The sequence below is a fragment of the Acaromyces ingoldii genome, assembly GCF_003144295.1.
Source record: "Acaromyces ingoldii strain MCA 4198 unplaced genomic scaffold FA10scaffold_6, whole genome shotgun sequence".
NCBI lineage: Eukaryota > Fungi > Basidiomycota > Exobasidiomycetes > Exobasidiales > Cryptobasidiaceae > Acaromyces > Acaromyces ingoldii.
The window spans coordinates 64,964-80,021 of NW_020290252.1; the positions used below are offsets into that span (position 1 = coordinate 64,964).

Here is a 15,058-nt window from a genome sequence, read left to right on the forward strand (position 1 = left end):
CTTTTGCCTGCGCAAACAAGGTTCATTGTGCATGCAGAGTCGTGGTGAGTGCAACCGAGGCGCTGCGAAGAAGTTCTGTGCGAGGAGGAAGTGGACGCGGCGTCAGAAATTTTTAGCCGCTTACATAATCGATTGCAACGCCATCCCCACGGGTCTGCCCCGGGTCTGCCCCGCAACGATATGTATCCTCTGCTGCTCGATTCTGCTCCCTCTGACCGGCAGCTGATCGGTAGGTTTACCTCTATGAACCACCGCGATGGTGCCCCGGCGCAAGCCACCGTGGCCGGCAGCAAGTCGGTTCCTGGCGCGTATATGCCCGATTCCCGCGTCTGCGCTAGCTTCTCCCCAGCATTCAGGGCAGGTGTCATGCGGGTCCCGATTGTGGGTGTGTTTATAAAGGAGGGGATCTAGCAGGGCAGATTGGGAGCTCCAGCAGGCACCATGAGCGGCGAAAAGGAAAGCAGAGGTGCAGCAGCCGGCTTCTATACGTGCCACGAACAGCCCGAGGAGAGGGCCTTGACCGTTAAAGGGACGATTCCCAGCTACGTCGACGGCGTCCTCTATCGCACGGGCCCCGGCCGCTTCGAGGTAGACAAGCGGGCCATCTCGCACTGGTGTGAGTTATTTCACTTTCGCAAAAGGCAAAGCAAAAGGCAAAGCAAAGCAGGCAAAGCTGACGGCGATGTCGCAGTCGACGGAAAGGGCCTCAACCACCGCTTTTCTATTTCGGCCAAGGACCAGACGGTCAAGTACCGCTCGCGCGAGTCGTGTGCAGTTCAGATTGAAAAGGAACGCAAGCTTGGGCGCTCGTCGGCGGTGACGTTTGCGCAGCCGCCGGACCCGTGCCAGCGCCTCTTTTCAAAATTCTTTGTCGCCTTCAAGACGGCCCTCGAGACGGGCAGCAAGCGGGAGCCGAGCGACGTCAACGTCAATGTCGTCCTCAACACCGGCAGCAAGAGTCTTACAGCCCAGACCGACGCCAATCTGCTCCAACGCCTGGATCCGGTCACGCTGGAGCCGCTAGAGGCAACAACGTACGCGTCGATGCTGCCCGAGCTCAACGGGCCCCTCTCGGCGGCCCACGGAGCGACGATGGATGGCACGACGTACAATTACGTGCTGGCGCTGGGTCCCCGGCCAAAGTACACGCTGTTCCACTTTGCGTCGGACGATGCGAGGGGCGCCCGCGTCCTTGCGACGATAACCGATGCGCCGCCGGCCTACCTCCACTCGCTCGCGGCGACGGCCAAGCACGTGGTGCTGACCATCTGGCAGGCCGACTACAAGCATTACGGGCTCGACATTCTGTGGCAGGGCAACTGCCTCGACGGGCTGGGCAAGTGGGACCCGAAGCGGCGAACGCTGCACTACGTCTTTGACCGCGCCACGGGCCAGCGGGTGGCGCGCGTGCAGTCCGACGCCTTTTTCGCCTTCCACCACATCAACGCCTTTGACGACGACGAGGGCAGCAGCATCGTGCTCGACTTGGCCACGTATGCCGACACCGAGGTGCTGAACACGCTGCGTGTGGCCAATATGCGCGCGTTTGACGCAGCGACGGCGCCCGAGCCGCGCTACACGCGCGTGCGCCTGCCTCTCAAGGGTGGTCATATTAACGAGGCCACAGTAAGCGTGACGGCCATCAACATCGAGCTGCCGTGCGTGCACCCGGCGCATCAGTGGCGCGCAGCGCGGTACGCCTATGGGGTCCACCGCACCGATGCACCCGCGTCGCGCACCATGTTTGTCGACGCAATCGTCCGGCTCGACATGGAGACGCGCGAGACGCGCGTGTGGCGCCAGGAAGGGCAGGTGCCCGGCGAGCCCATCTTTGTGCCGGGACCGAGCGGGCGCGAAGACGACGGCGCGCTCCTCACCGTCGTGCTCGACGTGGCGTCGCAGTCAAGCCGGCTCGTCATTCTCGATGCCGCGTCGCTCGAGCCCGTCGCGAGCGCCGACCTGGCCACCGTGTTCCCCAATGGCTTCCACGGCGTGTTCCAGTCGTGATCTTCCTCCCTTCTTCTGTCCTTGTATCTCCTTGTATCTTCTTCTCTCATCTTCTTATTTCAGCATCTTCTCTCAGCACATTCACTTAGGTTTTCCCGTCTTGACTCCTCTCCTTGTCCCTTGAACACCCCCTCTCAGTCTCTCAGCTCAGTCCAAACGAAAATGACGAATCTATGAGAATACAATGGAGCGCGTGCAAAGTCTATTCATGTACAGGGTGTGGGTTCGGGTTCACGTTCAGAGGTTCGGGGGTTCGAGTCATGGTCAGTTGGCGCGTCGCTCGGCCAGGGCGGGCCGCGGGGCTAGGTGGCCGTTGTCGTCGGCGGAGGAGCTCGCGGCGAGGTCGTCGGCGCGGAGCTTGAGCCACTTGGACGACGAGAGGGACGAGGACGAGGACGAGAAGGTGGGCGAGGCTAGGGGGCCAAGTCGTCTGGGCGTCGTCATCGTCGAGGAAGCCACGGCTGGCTTCGAAGACACGCGGCTGCGCTTGCGGGCAGGGCTGCCATCGCCGCCCTGCGGTGGGCCGTCATCGTCATCGTCGTCGTCGTCGTCATCACCAAGACTGAGGCCGTCGTCGTCGTCGTCGGCGCGGCGGTACATGGACGGACGGACGACGCTGTCGGGCCACTGGAGCGACGAGGCGCCGAGCGAGTGGCCGAGCAGCGGCTGGAGCTTGGCAAAGGGCGTGGCGTTGATCGAGGCGAGGCCAGAGCGGTGTGGGGCCAGGCCGAGGCTCTGCGTCAGGTTCGGGTGGGCGGGCGAGGAAAAGAGGGCGGGCAGGCCCTCGTTATCGCCGCCGCCGCTGCTTTCGCCACTGTCGCCGTTGTTGTTGCTGCCGTCGTCGCTCGAGGGATCGCCACCGGCACCGGCACCGGCACGGCTGACCTGGTGGCGCTCGCTGCTCTCCTTGCGCCGCGGCGTGGGCTGGCGGGCCTTGATGGGGGTGAAGCCGAGCATGCGCTCCATGTGGTCCTCGGTCGGCGTCTCGACCTTGGCGCGCTGGGGCCTGCTCCTTGCGCCGCCAAAGGCACGGTTGAGCGCGAGCGGCGAGGCGTCGGTGCTTGTCCCGCCGCCGCCACCGCCAAAGAGCGGGGTGCGCATGAGCGGGGGCAGGCGCCTGGCCGTGGGGCTGCCGCGCTTGTTGCTTCGCACGGGCGAGTGCGCGGCCAGGCCGGCACGCACAGGCGAGGCAGTCGTAGTCGCCGCTGCCGAGGCAGCAGCAGCAGCAGCAGCGGCAGCACGCGGCGAGACGCGGTGCCGGTCGAGGGAAAAGGGATTGTGCTTGGCATTCGACGGGCTGCTCTCGGCGTGCGTCGATGTCGGCGGCGACAGCAGCGGCTGGCTGTGCTTGCCCCTCTGTTGCTGCTGGTGCTGCCCAGACACGTGCTGGCGGGGCGTCGAGGAAAAGAAGCCGTCGAGGGAGAAGCGCAGCGAGTCGCCGCTGCCGCTGCCGCTTCCCATCGACGGCGGCGTGGGATACAGCTGGCTGAAGCGGTTGACGGGCGTCTTGTGCTGCGACGGATGCTGCGACTGCTGTGTATGCGCCTGCTGCGCCTGCTGTTGCTGCGACTGCTGCTGCTTGTCGTACACGGCGCGCGTCTCGTCCTTGATCTTGATGAAGCGCGACGAGGCCACGCCCTGGTTGCCGTCGAGCTGGGCGAGGGCCTGGCGCGGCGATGCGATGTTGGCCATCATGGCCACGGCGTCGTGTGGCCGGCCAAAGTCGCGCGCCGCTGCGAGGGAGCTCTCGGCCGATGGCCATGCCGAGCGCGGGCCTGCGACGGCGGCGGCGCTGGCGAGGGGCATCGTGGGGAAGCCGCCGGCCTCGAAGAACGCAGGCATCATTGGCTGTGTCTGTGTCTGTGGCTGCTGTTGTTGATGCTGTTGCTGTGCCTGTTGCTGCGACTGTTGTTGTTGTGACTGCTGTGGTGGCAGCAGCTGCGGTGCCTGAGCATGAGCATGAGCCTGCGCCACCGAGTGCGACGAGGCCCGCGCACGACGGCTGCTCTGCGAGGGCGCTGCTGGCCGGACGGCACTCTGACCACCACCCTCGTCGTCGTCGTCGTCCGTCGTCGGTGCAGTAAGGCCCTTTTCGGCAAGGCGCTTCTTGCGCGCCCACCGCCGCTTGCTCTCGAGCATGCGCTGCCGCCGCTCCTCGGCATTCTTGGGCCGATTCATGTCGCCGTCCCACCGGGTCCGCCGCGGCTGCTGGCTGAGCGGGATGGCGTGCTTGTCCTGGAGGTGCCGCCGCCAGATGCTGCGCGCGTGCTTGCCCGTGTACCGCTTCTCGCAGTAGGGGCACTGGAAGCAGCTCCCTGCGCCGGCGGCTGCTGCTGCTCCTCCTCCTTGCTGGCTGCTGCTGCTGCTGCTGCCGCGGTGTGCTGCTCCGTCCGGCCTGCCGCCTCCTTCCTCATCGTCGTCCTCGTCGTCTTCCTCCTCGTCCTCGTCCCCCTCCTCGTCCTCGTACCCTGCCATGCCGGCGTCGACGTGCGCGGGCAGCTGGGCAAACGGCATGGCGACGGCGTCGTTGCTACCATTGCCCATGTGCTGGTGGCCGCTGCCACTGCCCGATGCAAAGGCCATGGAGGCAAAGTTGGCAAAGGCAGCCGACGGCGCGTGGTAGAAGCTCGCGCCGACGCCGCCGCCGTCGCCGCCGCCGTTGCTCGGGAACGCGTCCATGAGGCTGGACTGGTGCTGCTGCTGGTGCTGCTGGTGCTGATGCTGCTGGTGAGGAAGCTGCTGGTGCTGCTGCGGATCAAACGACGACATGGGGAGACAGCGCGACGTGTGTTGTTCAGGTCGTCATCGTCAGTGTCGCTCTCTGTATGTCTGTGTGTCTGTCTGTCGCGCGCACGCGCCTGGCCGTCCGTCCAAGGAACCCGTCCCAAAGGCCCTGCTATGTCAATTTCCCTTTCGTCCTCTCCTCCCCGTGGCGGGCGCGACCAGACGCGCAACTTCACGTGGGATTTTTCCAACTTGTCGACCCACGTGGCTCCTGTCGCGCTTGCGCCTCTCTCTCTCCATTGTTCGCGCTCATTGTTGCACCGTGGCCTGCACTGTGCACTGCTGCATTGTAATGTATTCCTCTTTGTCGTTGTCATACAATCACGCTCTGTCAAAAGATCACTCTCGAAGGACCACTCTCAAAGGATCACTTTCAGGAGATTGCACTTTCAAGGGGTGGCACACTCAAAGAATCACACTCTCAGAGAACGCGCTCTCCAAGAAGACACTCCCACGATGAGGCCGACGCTGCGCCTTGCGTTCGTCCTGCTGCTTGCACACACGGCCACGCTCTCCGCCCGCGGTCTCGCAGAAGACGACGGCGTAGGCCCGCCATACGACGTGAGCCGGTCCTCTTCTTACTTCCAATACAGTATCCTAACTAACATTGATTGACTGTGCGCTCGAGCAGTCGCAAGGCAGGGGCTGCTGCACGGGCGGGCAGCACGATCCGAGCAAGTGCTGGAACGTCGATGGCTCCACGGCGCCCCTCGTCGCGCAGGACGGCGCCGGCCCCATCTTCTGTCCCGGCCAGACACGGCGGCGCTGAAGCACACACAAAGGCAGCGCGATCAGTGTCAAGGTCACTCAGACGTCATGTTCTCCCTGCCGCCCATGCATTCGATTGAATGTACACACGTATGAAATGAGGGGGATAAGCCTGGAGAGAGGGGGCCAGGGAAACGGCCTGGACTGTGTGAGACCGCTAGTATGTGAGAAGCCGGAGATCGTGTGTGGGAGGTGGCCCGAGGATGTGTGTATGTGGACTGAATACGAGGGCGAGCCCAAAGAAGAAGTCGACCGCCGTCCAGCCAATGAAGCTGGCCTGTCGGCGGACCATGTACGAGAGAGGGAAGAGAGAAAGAACTGAGAGGGAAAAAAAGAAAAGGAAGAAAGAAGAAGAGAGAAAGGGGGGCCCAATCGACGGGCCAATTTTGGGTGTGGCGCATTCATGCAGCGACGGCCTTTGCCTGGGCGGCATAGGACTTGCTGCCATCAGGCCGCTTGTGGTGGTGCTGTTGCTGCTGCTGATGGTGATGGTGGTGGTTCTTGCTCTTGACGACCTGGAAGTCGTCGTCGGCCGCAGCCTCGGCGCTGCTCTTGGCCGTCGCCTGCTGCTGGCCCTGGCCCTGCGTCTGTGTCTGGTTCTGTGCCTGGTTCTGTGCCTGGTTCTGGTTCTGGTTCTGTGCCTTTTTCGCGTGCGCCTTGGCTGGGCCGCCGTTGGCCTTTGGCTGCTTGGTGGCCTTGCCCTCGTGCTTCGACGACGATGACGGCGCTGCAGCGTCGGCCGGCTTGTCCTTGTTCTCTGCGGCCGCCGCGTCCTTGTCTTCGGCCGAGACAGGCGACGCAGCAGCGGCAGCATTAGCAGCGGCAGGCGACGGTGCTGGTGCCGGCTTGGCTGGGGCGGGGGCCGAGAGGATGGCCGAGAAGTTGACCTTGGCACCGGTGGCAGACGCCGACTCGGAGGCGGCGAGCGAGGGCGAGGCTGGCGTCGAGGCGCTGGCCGTCGCAGCAGCAGGGGCGACGTGGCCGTTGGGCAGCGCAGGAAAGTCGCTGACGGTGGGCACACGCTGCGACGCCTTCTTGGCAGCGGCGGCCTGCTGCTGCTGCGCCTTGGCCGCCTGGGTGCTCGTCTTGGACGGCGCCGACCTCACGGGTCCGTTGGATGCCTTTGCACCCGCGCCTGCATTTGAGCTTGCACCTGCGCCTGCCGAGCCAGCGGCCGAACCAGGCCCCGAGGCCGTCTTAGATGGCGCCGTGGGCGGTGTCTCGGACCGCTCTGGCGTCGCCGCAGTGGCAGTAGCCGCCGCCGCTGACGACGACGACGACTCGTGGCGCTTGGCTGCTGCCTGGGGGCCCGTCGGTGCCGAGGCCGGAGGGGTGTTGTTGTTGCTGCTGCTGCTGCTGTCACTGGCTATGTTGTCGGTCGTGTTGCGCTTGCTGGCAGCAGCACTCTGCGACGAGGAGATGGGCCGCGAGGCAGCAATCGCCGCGGCGTTGCCGTCAAACTTGCCCTCAAATTGTTGTTGTTGTTGCTGCTGCTGCTGCTGCTGCTGCTGCTGCTGCTGTTGCTGCTGCGCCTGCGCCTGCTGTGTCGCGGCCGCATACGCCTGCCGCTGCTGCGCCTGCAGCGGCCGTGCATCGGTGCCGTCGGGGAGGATGTGGGGGAAGAGGCACTCGTCGTTGCGCCGGCATCGGCCAACGGCAAAGAAGGTGCAGGGGGGCCGCTCGCCGCCGCGCTCCTTGGCATAGCTGCCCCGTGGCTGGCCGCTGCTGAAGCCGCCGCGGCGGGGCTTGCCTCCTGCGCCGCCCTGCCCCCGGCTCGACGACGGTGGCTGCTGCTGCTGGTGTGTGGCTGCTGCGGCCTGCTGTGCCTGCTGTGCCTGCTGCTGCTGCTGCTGCTGCTGGCCTGGCTGCGCAGCCATGGGCACCACAGGCGCATACATTTCCGACGGCTGGAACGGCACGGCGTGGTGGTGGAGGAAGGAGTTGAACGACTGGCGCCGGTGCAGCGGCCGGCCCTGGGCATCGACGGCCGGCGCAGGCGAGGCCACCGCCGAAGACGACGACGACGACGAGGCCACAGCGTTGTCTTCTGTCTTGTGCTTCACCTCCTGCTCCTTGTCTGCGTGCTCCCTGTCTCCCTGTTCCCGGTCTGCATGCGCCTTGTCTCCCTGCTCCTGGTTCTCCTCTCCCTGCTCCACCGTCGTAGCTGCCTGCTGCTCGGACTGCCCCGGCTGCCCCGGCTGCACCTCGAGGAGCACGCTGCCGTCCTGGTGCGGCGGCGTCGACACGGCCATCTCCTCGTGTGCGCCCCGCTGCGGCGGCTGGTGGGGCACAAACGGCTGAGCAAAGTGCATCTGCTGGTGGTGCAGGTGCTGCTGTTGTTGCTGTTGTTGTTGCTGCTGCTGCTGTGCGTGGTGGGGTGGGCCGTGGTGCTGGGGGTGGTGGGGGTGGTGGGGCGCCATGGGCGGCGCAAAGTGCACCGGCATCGGCGGCACGGGGCCCATTGGCGGCGGCGGCGGGGGAGGGCCCGCCATGGGGTAGAATTGCGGCGCATAGCCATAGTGGTGGCCCGGCGGCGGCGGCTGCTGGTAGAGCATGGGCCCTGCTGGCAGCGGGTGCGCAAAGATGCACTTGTCCCCGTAGCTGCAGTTGGGAAAGTAGCGGCAAGGGATCATGCGGGCCACCTCGGGCGGCGGCAGGTTCGCCTGCGAGTCCTTGCGCCCGTGCGGCCCTTCTTGCTGTGGCCGGCGCTCAAAGAACGACGGTGTGGCCGACTCGCCTCCCTGCTGCTGCTGCTCCGGAACAGCGACGGGGGCGCCTTCGTCTGCTGTTGTTGGCAGGTCAGCAAAAATGCCATCTTCCTCCTCCTCTTTGGGAAACCCACCTCGCGGCGAAACGTCGTCTCTCATCTCCGAGGCCATCGTCAGGATTCGTCGAGGCGAGTCTTCTGTGGGGGAAAAGAAGGGGAGAGAGAGGGAGGGTGATAACGGTCGAGAAGGAAAGAAGGGACCGTCGACCGACAGACAAGCGGCGCTCTTTTCCCTTTTTCGCTCTTTTCTTCGCTCTTTTTTTTTCTTTTCTTTCCTTGCCCTCTGTCTCTCTCTTCAGACTCACTCTTTCTCGGGCGCGCGGCTTTGCTTTCTTCTCAAAAAATAAAAACAGGGAAAGAAAGTACCGGGGTGCTTGCTTATGTAACGCGTCTCGTGACTTTCGAGACCTCCACGGCGAGGGCCAAAGCGCTTTCGAAAGGCCGCGTAGTGCCCATGCCCATCCCGACAGACCAGAGTCAGCACAGAGACAGTCGTGATGGTGAGTTGGTTTGAAGAGAGAGAGGGGGGCCGAAGCATAACTGACCCCGCCCACAGCTCGTGCGAGTACGCTCCAAGGACGGCATCTTTCGGTTCCCGCTCGAGCCGACCGACGATGCGGCCAAGCTCGTTGACAAGGTGGGCCGAGGTAGTCAGTGCATAGCAACGACAGCTCACACGATGATTTCAAACAGGTACTCGAGAGCACCAGCAATGCCGACCCGGCGACACTGACGCTGTCGAACCAGCCGCGGGGCGGCGAGATGGACGCAAACGGGCTCAGGGGCAACACCCTCGCGGACCTCGGCATCTCGTGGGTGCCACTGCCGCCGAAGAGTACCTCAGCTGACTGGCTGCTGCAACCTCCACAGACACGGACACCTCCTCTATGCCGCATACAAGGAGCTGCCCTCGGCTGCCTCGACGTCGGCAAGCGCCGCCCCAACACCCCCACCACAGAGCACACCTGCCGTGGCGTCGCGGCCGGAGCCAACAGCCAAGGCAAAGGCAAAGGCGCGCATTCAGGTCGACGAGGACGCCGTCGACAAGTACTGGGACGGTCGCGATGGCAAAATTCCCCGGCCGCGGGATGCCAAGTTCTGCCGACACGGCGACAAGGCCATGTGTGACTACTGCATGCCCCTCGAGGTGGGTCTGACTACCTTTGCTCAGCTATACATGCTAGGTGCTCATGTGTTATGACAGCCATACGACACAAACTACCACGCCGAGCACAGCATCAAGCACCTCTCCTTCCACGCCCACCTCCGCAAGCTCGACACATCGGCCAACTACCTGCCGCTGCAGGAGGAGGACTATACGGTCAAGGTGCCCTGCCCCTCGGGCCAGCATCCACCGTGGCCTGCAGGCATCTGCACGAAGTGCCAGCCATCGGCCATCACGCTCCAGCGCCAGCCGTACCGCATGGTCGACCACGTCGAGTTTGCCCACCCGAGTCTGATCGAGGACCTGCTCTCGTTCTGGCGCGCCACGGGCACCCAGCGCTTTGGCTTTCTACTCGGCCGCTACGAGCCATACGACAAGGTGCCGATGGGCATCAAGGCCGTCGTCGACGCCATCTCGGAGCCGCCGCAGGAAGGGGACGCCGACGGCCTCACCCTCGGCGTGCCCTGGCAGGACTCGAGCCGGATCGAGCGCCTGGCCCGCTACTGCGGCATGGCCGTCATCGGCATGATCTACACCGACCTGAGCCCGCAGGATCCCACGTTCACCGACCCCGAGGCAGCAGGAAAGGTGCTCTGCAAGCGCCACCAGCACAGCTTCTTTCTCTCGGGTTGCGAGGTCCTCTTTGCGGCCGCACTGCAGCGCGCCAACCCATCGCCAAGCCGGCACAGCCCGACGGGCCGCTTCAACAGCAAGTTTGTCACCTGCGTCCTCACGGGCACCGACGAGGGCGCCATCGACGTGAGCGCCTACCAGATCAGCGAGCAGGGCATGGCCATGACGCAGGCCGACATGATCGAGGCCAGCGTCAGCCCCAGCACGATCCGCGTCCGGCCCAGCGAGGGCAGCCGGTACGTGCCCGAAGTCTTTTACCGGTACAAGAACGAGTACAAGATCGAGGTCAAGGAGAGTGCCAAGCCCACGTTTCCCGTCGAGTACCTCCTCGTCACGGCCACCAATGGTTTTCCCAACGTGCCCTCGCCCCGCTTCCTCTCGACGCGCTTTCCCACCGAGAACCGGCCGGGGTTGCACGACCAGAGCCTCGAACGGGCCCTGTCGGCGATTGCCAACCTCGAGGGCGAGAAGCTGGTGGGCACGCTCAGCGACTGGCACCTCGTCTGCTTCCTCGACACGTGCGGCTACCTCGACGACGGCGACATCCAGGCCCTGTGCAAGGTCGCCGTCTCGCACGACGCCGGCGTCGACCTCGCCAGCCTCGAGGCCCGGACGGGCTGGCAGACGCTGGCGGCCATTGCGCGCGAGCATGCACCCCAGCAGCCGCGTGCATCCTCCCCGGGCGGAGCAACGACGATGGCCGAGATGATGGGCGGTGGTGGCAGCTCCTCTGCCTCTTCGACGATGGGCACGGGCGCCTATGCGGGCAAGGGCGGCGACAAGAGCAGCGCGTCTCAGTCTCAATCTCAGTCTCAGTCTCAGTCCCAGTCTCAGTCCCAGTCTCAGTCCCAGTCTCCGTCTCGGTCTCAATCTCGATCTCAGTCTCAGTCACAGACACAGCCGCGCGGCACATCCGCCAGCGATCCTATTCTCTACACGGGCTCCGACGACGAGGAGCAAGACGACTACGAGGAAGAGGACGAAGAGGAGGAAGAGGACGACGACATGTTTGAAGATGCCGGCGCAGACTCGCCCGCTCCCTCGCACGATGTCTCGGGCGCGGCATCGCCCCTAGCCCCTGCCCCTGCCCCTGCCCCTGCTGCCAGCGCGACCAAGACGTGTCCGCACTGCACCTTCGACAACGCCGCTGGGGCGACGGACTGCGACGTGTGCGGCCTGCCCCTGTAGAATAAGAAATAGCCTGACTAGACGCGCGCCCAATAAAACCCACGTGTTTTTTCCTTTTCCACTCCACTCAGGGGCTCCCTTTTGGACTTTCTTACCTGGCCTGGCTTGGCTCTCTTGCTCTTGCCTTGTTTGTTATAGCAACGACGACGACGACGACGAACCTTCTCACGACTTGAACCTGACTTGACTTGACGACTCTTACGACACGATACCTCTCCGCTTGACGGCATACCCTAGCACCAGTCAACCAGAACCAGAATCGGACGAGTAGACTGAGGATGTGGTATGTGTCTGGCGGCGCGTCACTCACGGCGCCGATGTTTTGCTCACTTTTTGCCGCTTGTGTACGGGCAGGTGCGACAACTGCCTGCTCAGTGAGTGGCCTCCTCTCCTCCTCGCAATCTCCTGGCACGATGCTGACGATTTATGCCGACACAGTCTTTCCGCTTCGTAAGCGAATCATTGCCAATCTTCTCTCTCAAACACGACTGACCAGAGCCTTCCTCTCGCAGGGCACGGCGCCATTGCCTGGGACGTCTTCATTGCCCTCTACAGCCTTGCCGGGTCCATCTTCCTCTTCCGATATGGCCAGTACTTTTTCTTTGACTTTCCCGAGTGGGTGCTGTCCCTGTCTTGTTTCGATCCCACACTAACAATGACTTCCGAGCAGATGGCAGATCTACGGCGGCATTGGCATGGCCGTCATGTCAATCTGCGTCATCAACATCATCGGCCTGAGCAACTCGACGTACATGTGGATGCGCGTCTGCTTCTTCATCTGGCCCATCCTGCTCATCACGACGGCCGTGCGCGCGGGCGTGATGATGTTCCAGCTCGACCGCAAGCAGGGCAACATCATCTGGGAGTGCAACAACGGCGGCCAGCTCTGGGGCGAGTCGGCCGGCGACGGCTACGGCAACGGCACCTCGATGCCCTCGGGCGTCTGCTCGGCCGGCTTCCACAGCCTGTACATTGCCTTTGTCTTTTCCCTCGTCATCGACTTTGGCTGCCAGCTCTACGCCTACTTTCTCTGCTGGCGCTTCATGAAGCGCATCGAGCACTACTACGCCCTCGCACAGAGCGACAAAGGTTATTATTAGACTCCTTTCTTCTTCTTTCTTCTCTAGCCCTTGCTATTCTTTCATCTTTCTTTCCAGCGATAGGGATAGCACCATAGACATACTGACACCTCGATGCATTCTGCTCAGGGTTATACCGCATCTGATCCGCCCTTGCTCCTCGTCGCTTCCTCATCTTCATCGTCATCTTCATCAGTCACACGCAGCTTAGCTAGTCCAAAACACACACACACACTCTAGCTCTTCGATTTCTTTGCAGCTCACTCAGTCGATCCGCCCTTCTCCGACCCGACCCGACCTCGATCCTGACCCTCGAAGCCGAAGCAATGGACGCGCGCACGCACAAGATGGACGACGGAGCCTCCCTGGACACTTTTCATCGCACTTGTACTCTCTTCTATTCCTTCCCCCCTTTTTCCCTGGGACTCTCTTGTAACGACAAAGACGATGACGGCTCTAGTTGAAAAAAAGACTCTTTGCATATCCAGCAAGCACGGGTGCTGTTGCCGTCGTCAGTGCTTGATCACTGCGCACACGAGGAGAGAGAGAGGACACACACCGAGGTTGAGCGTCAGGGCGATGAGGCCGAAGCGGGTCAGCGTACGGCGCGCCTCAAGGTTCATCTGTGCGGCCTGCGCAGGGCTCGGTCCGGGTGCGCCGCCAGCTGTCAGAACTTTGCGTCAGGTTTGGAACTAGGAATATTGGCTGGGACAGGCTTTGCTCACCGTACATGATTGAGAAGCTGCGATGGGAGCTGTCAGAGATACACGGTGGTTGTTGGGTGGAGAAGCAGCTTCGCCTCCACTACTGCTCTAGAACTAGCTCGTCAGACTTTGTTTTCCTTTTTTCAAACTCTGGAAAAAAGCAGCGATCAGACACGCCCGAGTCATGGCCGACGAGAATGGGCGCGGGCGAGGGGACGGCGAGGGGGCCAGAGACAAGGGCAAGGGCAAGGGCAAGAGCAAGGACACGGACACGGACACGGGCAAGGGCCGACAGGCGGGCGGCGGGCTGCTCTCGAGCGTCGCGTCGGCGGGCGCTGGCGGCATGCCGGGCGAGCTTGCGCGGATGCTGGCCTCGCAGGGCAAGGCTTCCTCAGTGGGGTCAGGAGCAGGAGCAGCAGGGGCATCAGGAGGCATGGCGGGGGCATACATTGACGATGCGAGGGCTGCCGCGGCGGGGGCCATTTCCTCGCGCTCGTCGGCATCCACGACGGGCTTCCGGTCCGCGCAAGAGGCTTCCTCGGGCGCGAGTGCGAGTGCGAGTGCAGGCGCGGGTGAGCGGTCGTACGCGGGCTTTGCTGCGCCGCCGGCCATGGCGACGGCGGGGAGCGCGTTCCTTGGGCAGGCCGACGCCCACGTGGGGCCCTACTCGTCGGCGTCGGACCTCGATGTGCACCTCCACGACTACGTCCGGCGCTCCTCGCAGCAGCAGCAGCAGCAGTGGGACGATCACGGGAACGAGGCCGAGCTCGAGGGCGCCTGGCGCGATGCAAGGCAGCCGCAGCAGCAGCGACGGCAGGGCTTTGACCCCATGACAATGCTTGACGTCGAGAGCGAGGACCAGCACGAGTTTGCGCAAGACGACTTTATCGCTGCGCTCGAGCGCGAGGAGCGAGAGCTGCCGCCACAGGCACTGACACCGCTGCAGCAGTTGGGCCAGGGAGGACAACAGCAACAACGACAAGCTGGTGCAGAGGTAGGGACGACGACAGAAGCCCTCGGCAGCGTGCTTCCCGCCGGCGTGCCCCTCGTCGACCGCTGGACGGCCGACGGGCAGGGCATCACGCGGGAGCAGTACGAGATGCATCGCCGGCTCCATCTTGCCCAGCGTGGGGCTCTTTCCACCGGGACACAAGGCCAAAGCAACGACAGCATAGACGAGGAGGCACAGCGGCGGGCAGACGAGGCCGTCAAGCCGCCCGACGACGACGAGGTGGCGCAGACGGGCGTGTATGCACCCACCGTCGAGCTCGCCTTCTCGGCCATCTGGGACGGCGAGGCAGAGGGCCAGCGCGCCCTCGAGCGTCTCCGTGCCGCCTCGGTCGAGGAGGCCCATGCGCGCCAGCAAGAGGCGCGCTCGTCGTCGTCTACATCACAGCCGTCATCATCGCACTTGCAGCGCGAAAAGGCCAGACGGCTCGCGGCGCGGCTGCGCGCATGGGTCGCACGCGGTTCGTACGTCGACGACGTCTACGGCCTCCCGCCCGAGCTGGACAAGACACTGCGCGACGCCGAAGGGCCCGAAGAAGGAATAGAAGAGGAGGAAGACGAGGGGGCCAAGGAGAAGCGCGCCAAGGCCATCCGCAGGCTCGAGGCGCTCCAGCAGCACCTCGTCGGCGCCGCAGAGGGCGCCACGGGCACGCCGCGCGTAAGCCTCGACGACGTCGAGCGCTTTCTGCGCGAGCGGCGGTGATTTGCATTCAATGTAGCAGTAGAAGAGACTCATCCCATAGACCTTGCGATCGTGTCGCGGCGGCTGAAAATGCCGCGACCGGCGGGAAGGGTAAATGCAACGACGCTAAGAGAGAACGCGGTTCCTAGATGAGCGCTGCATGACTCGATGGCTGTCTTTCTTCTCTGTTCTCCACGACGGCTGATCCTCCAACATGACGCAGCAGACACTCACGCCGCAGACCGCAGCCAGGCTGGTGCTGCCGGCCGGCTA

General features: G+C 63.9%; 8 protein-coding genes across 8 annotated transcripts; 5 read left to right on the forward strand and 3 right to left on the reverse strand.

Annotated features, from left to right (window-relative positions):
* Positions 1–175: 175 nt before the first annotated feature.
* Positions 176–2,204, forward strand: FA10DRAFT_303768 (carotenoid oxygenase). Its single transcript, XM_025525279.1, has 2 exons — positions 176–616; positions 692–2,204. The coding sequence occupies exons 1-2, from the start codon at positions 442–444 to the stop codon at positions 2,005–2,007; spliced, it is 1,491 nt and encodes a 496-aa protein (XP_025374849.1). The 5' UTR covers positions 176–441; the 3' UTR covers positions 2,008–2,204.
* On the reverse strand, positions 2,194–5,031 carry FA10DRAFT_303769 (hypothetical protein; the record flags this gene model as incomplete). The annotated part of the gene is made up of 2 exons (XM_025525280.1): positions 2,194–4,755; positions 4,996–5,031. The coding sequence occupies 2 exons, from the start codon at positions 5,029–5,031 to the stop codon at positions 2,272–2,274; spliced, it is 2,520 nt and encodes an 839-aa protein (XP_025374850.1). The 3' UTR covers positions 2,194–2,271.
* Positions 5,032–5,090: 59 nt separating this feature from the next.
* On the forward strand, positions 5,091–5,625 carry FA10DRAFT_268983 (hypothetical protein). The gene is made up of 2 exons (XM_025522560.1): positions 5,091–5,352; positions 5,423–5,625. The coding sequence occupies exons 1-2, from the start codon at positions 5,248–5,250 to the stop codon at positions 5,558–5,560; spliced, it is 243 nt and encodes an 80-aa protein (XP_025374851.1). The 5' UTR covers positions 5,091–5,247; the 3' UTR covers positions 5,561–5,625.
* A 1,912-nt stretch (positions 5,626–7,537) lies between these two features.
* FA10DRAFT_174073 (hypothetical protein) lies at positions 7,538–8,825 on the reverse strand. Its single transcript, XM_025518248.1, has 3 exons — positions 8,402–8,825; positions 7,876–8,344; positions 7,538–7,730 (listed from the first exon to the last, which is right to left on the reverse strand). Exons 1-3 carry the CDS (start codon positions 8,436–8,438, stop codon positions 7,619–7,621), a joined length of 618 nt encoding a protein of 205 aa, XP_025374852.1. The 5' UTR covers positions 8,439–8,825; the 3' UTR covers positions 7,538–7,618.
* On the forward strand, positions 8,607–11,358 carry FA10DRAFT_303772 (NPL4-domain-containing protein). Its single transcript, XM_025525281.1, has 5 exons — positions 8,607–8,826; positions 8,883–8,963; positions 9,020–9,138; positions 9,197–9,473; positions 9,531–11,358. The coding sequence occupies exons 1-5, from the start codon at positions 8,824–8,826 to the stop codon at positions 11,310–11,312; spliced, it is 2,262 nt and encodes a 753-aa protein (XP_025374853.1). The 5' UTR covers positions 8,607–8,823; the 3' UTR covers positions 11,313–11,358.
* A 232-nt stretch (positions 11,359–11,590) lies between these two features.
* Positions 11,591–12,876, forward strand: FA10DRAFT_303773 (hypothetical protein; the record flags this gene model as incomplete). The annotated part of the gene is made up of 5 exons (XM_025525282.1): positions 11,591–11,595; positions 11,667–11,686; positions 11,751–11,762; positions 11,825–11,927; positions 11,983–12,876. 5 exons carry the CDS (start codon positions 11,591–11,593, stop codon positions 12,410–12,412), a joined length of 570 nt encoding a protein of 189 aa, XP_025374854.1. The 3' UTR covers positions 12,413–12,876.
* FA10DRAFT_288382 (hypothetical protein) lies at positions 12,848–13,123 on the reverse strand (the record flags this gene model as incomplete). Its single annotated transcript, XM_025524202.1, has 3 exons — positions 12,848–12,891; positions 12,951–13,055; positions 13,117–13,123. The coding sequence occupies 3 exons, from the start codon at positions 13,121–13,123 to the stop codon at positions 12,848–12,850; spliced, it is 156 nt and encodes a 51-aa protein (XP_025374855.1).
* Positions 13,124–13,178: 55 nt separating this feature from the next.
* On the forward strand, positions 13,179–15,032 carry FA10DRAFT_174043 (hypothetical protein). The gene has a single exon (XM_025518247.1). The coding sequence runs from the start codon at positions 13,280–13,282 to the stop codon at positions 14,804–14,806; it is 1,527 nt and encodes a 508-aa protein (XP_025374856.1). The 5' UTR covers positions 13,179–13,279; the 3' UTR covers positions 14,807–15,032.
* Positions 15,033–15,058: the final 26 nt, after the last annotated feature.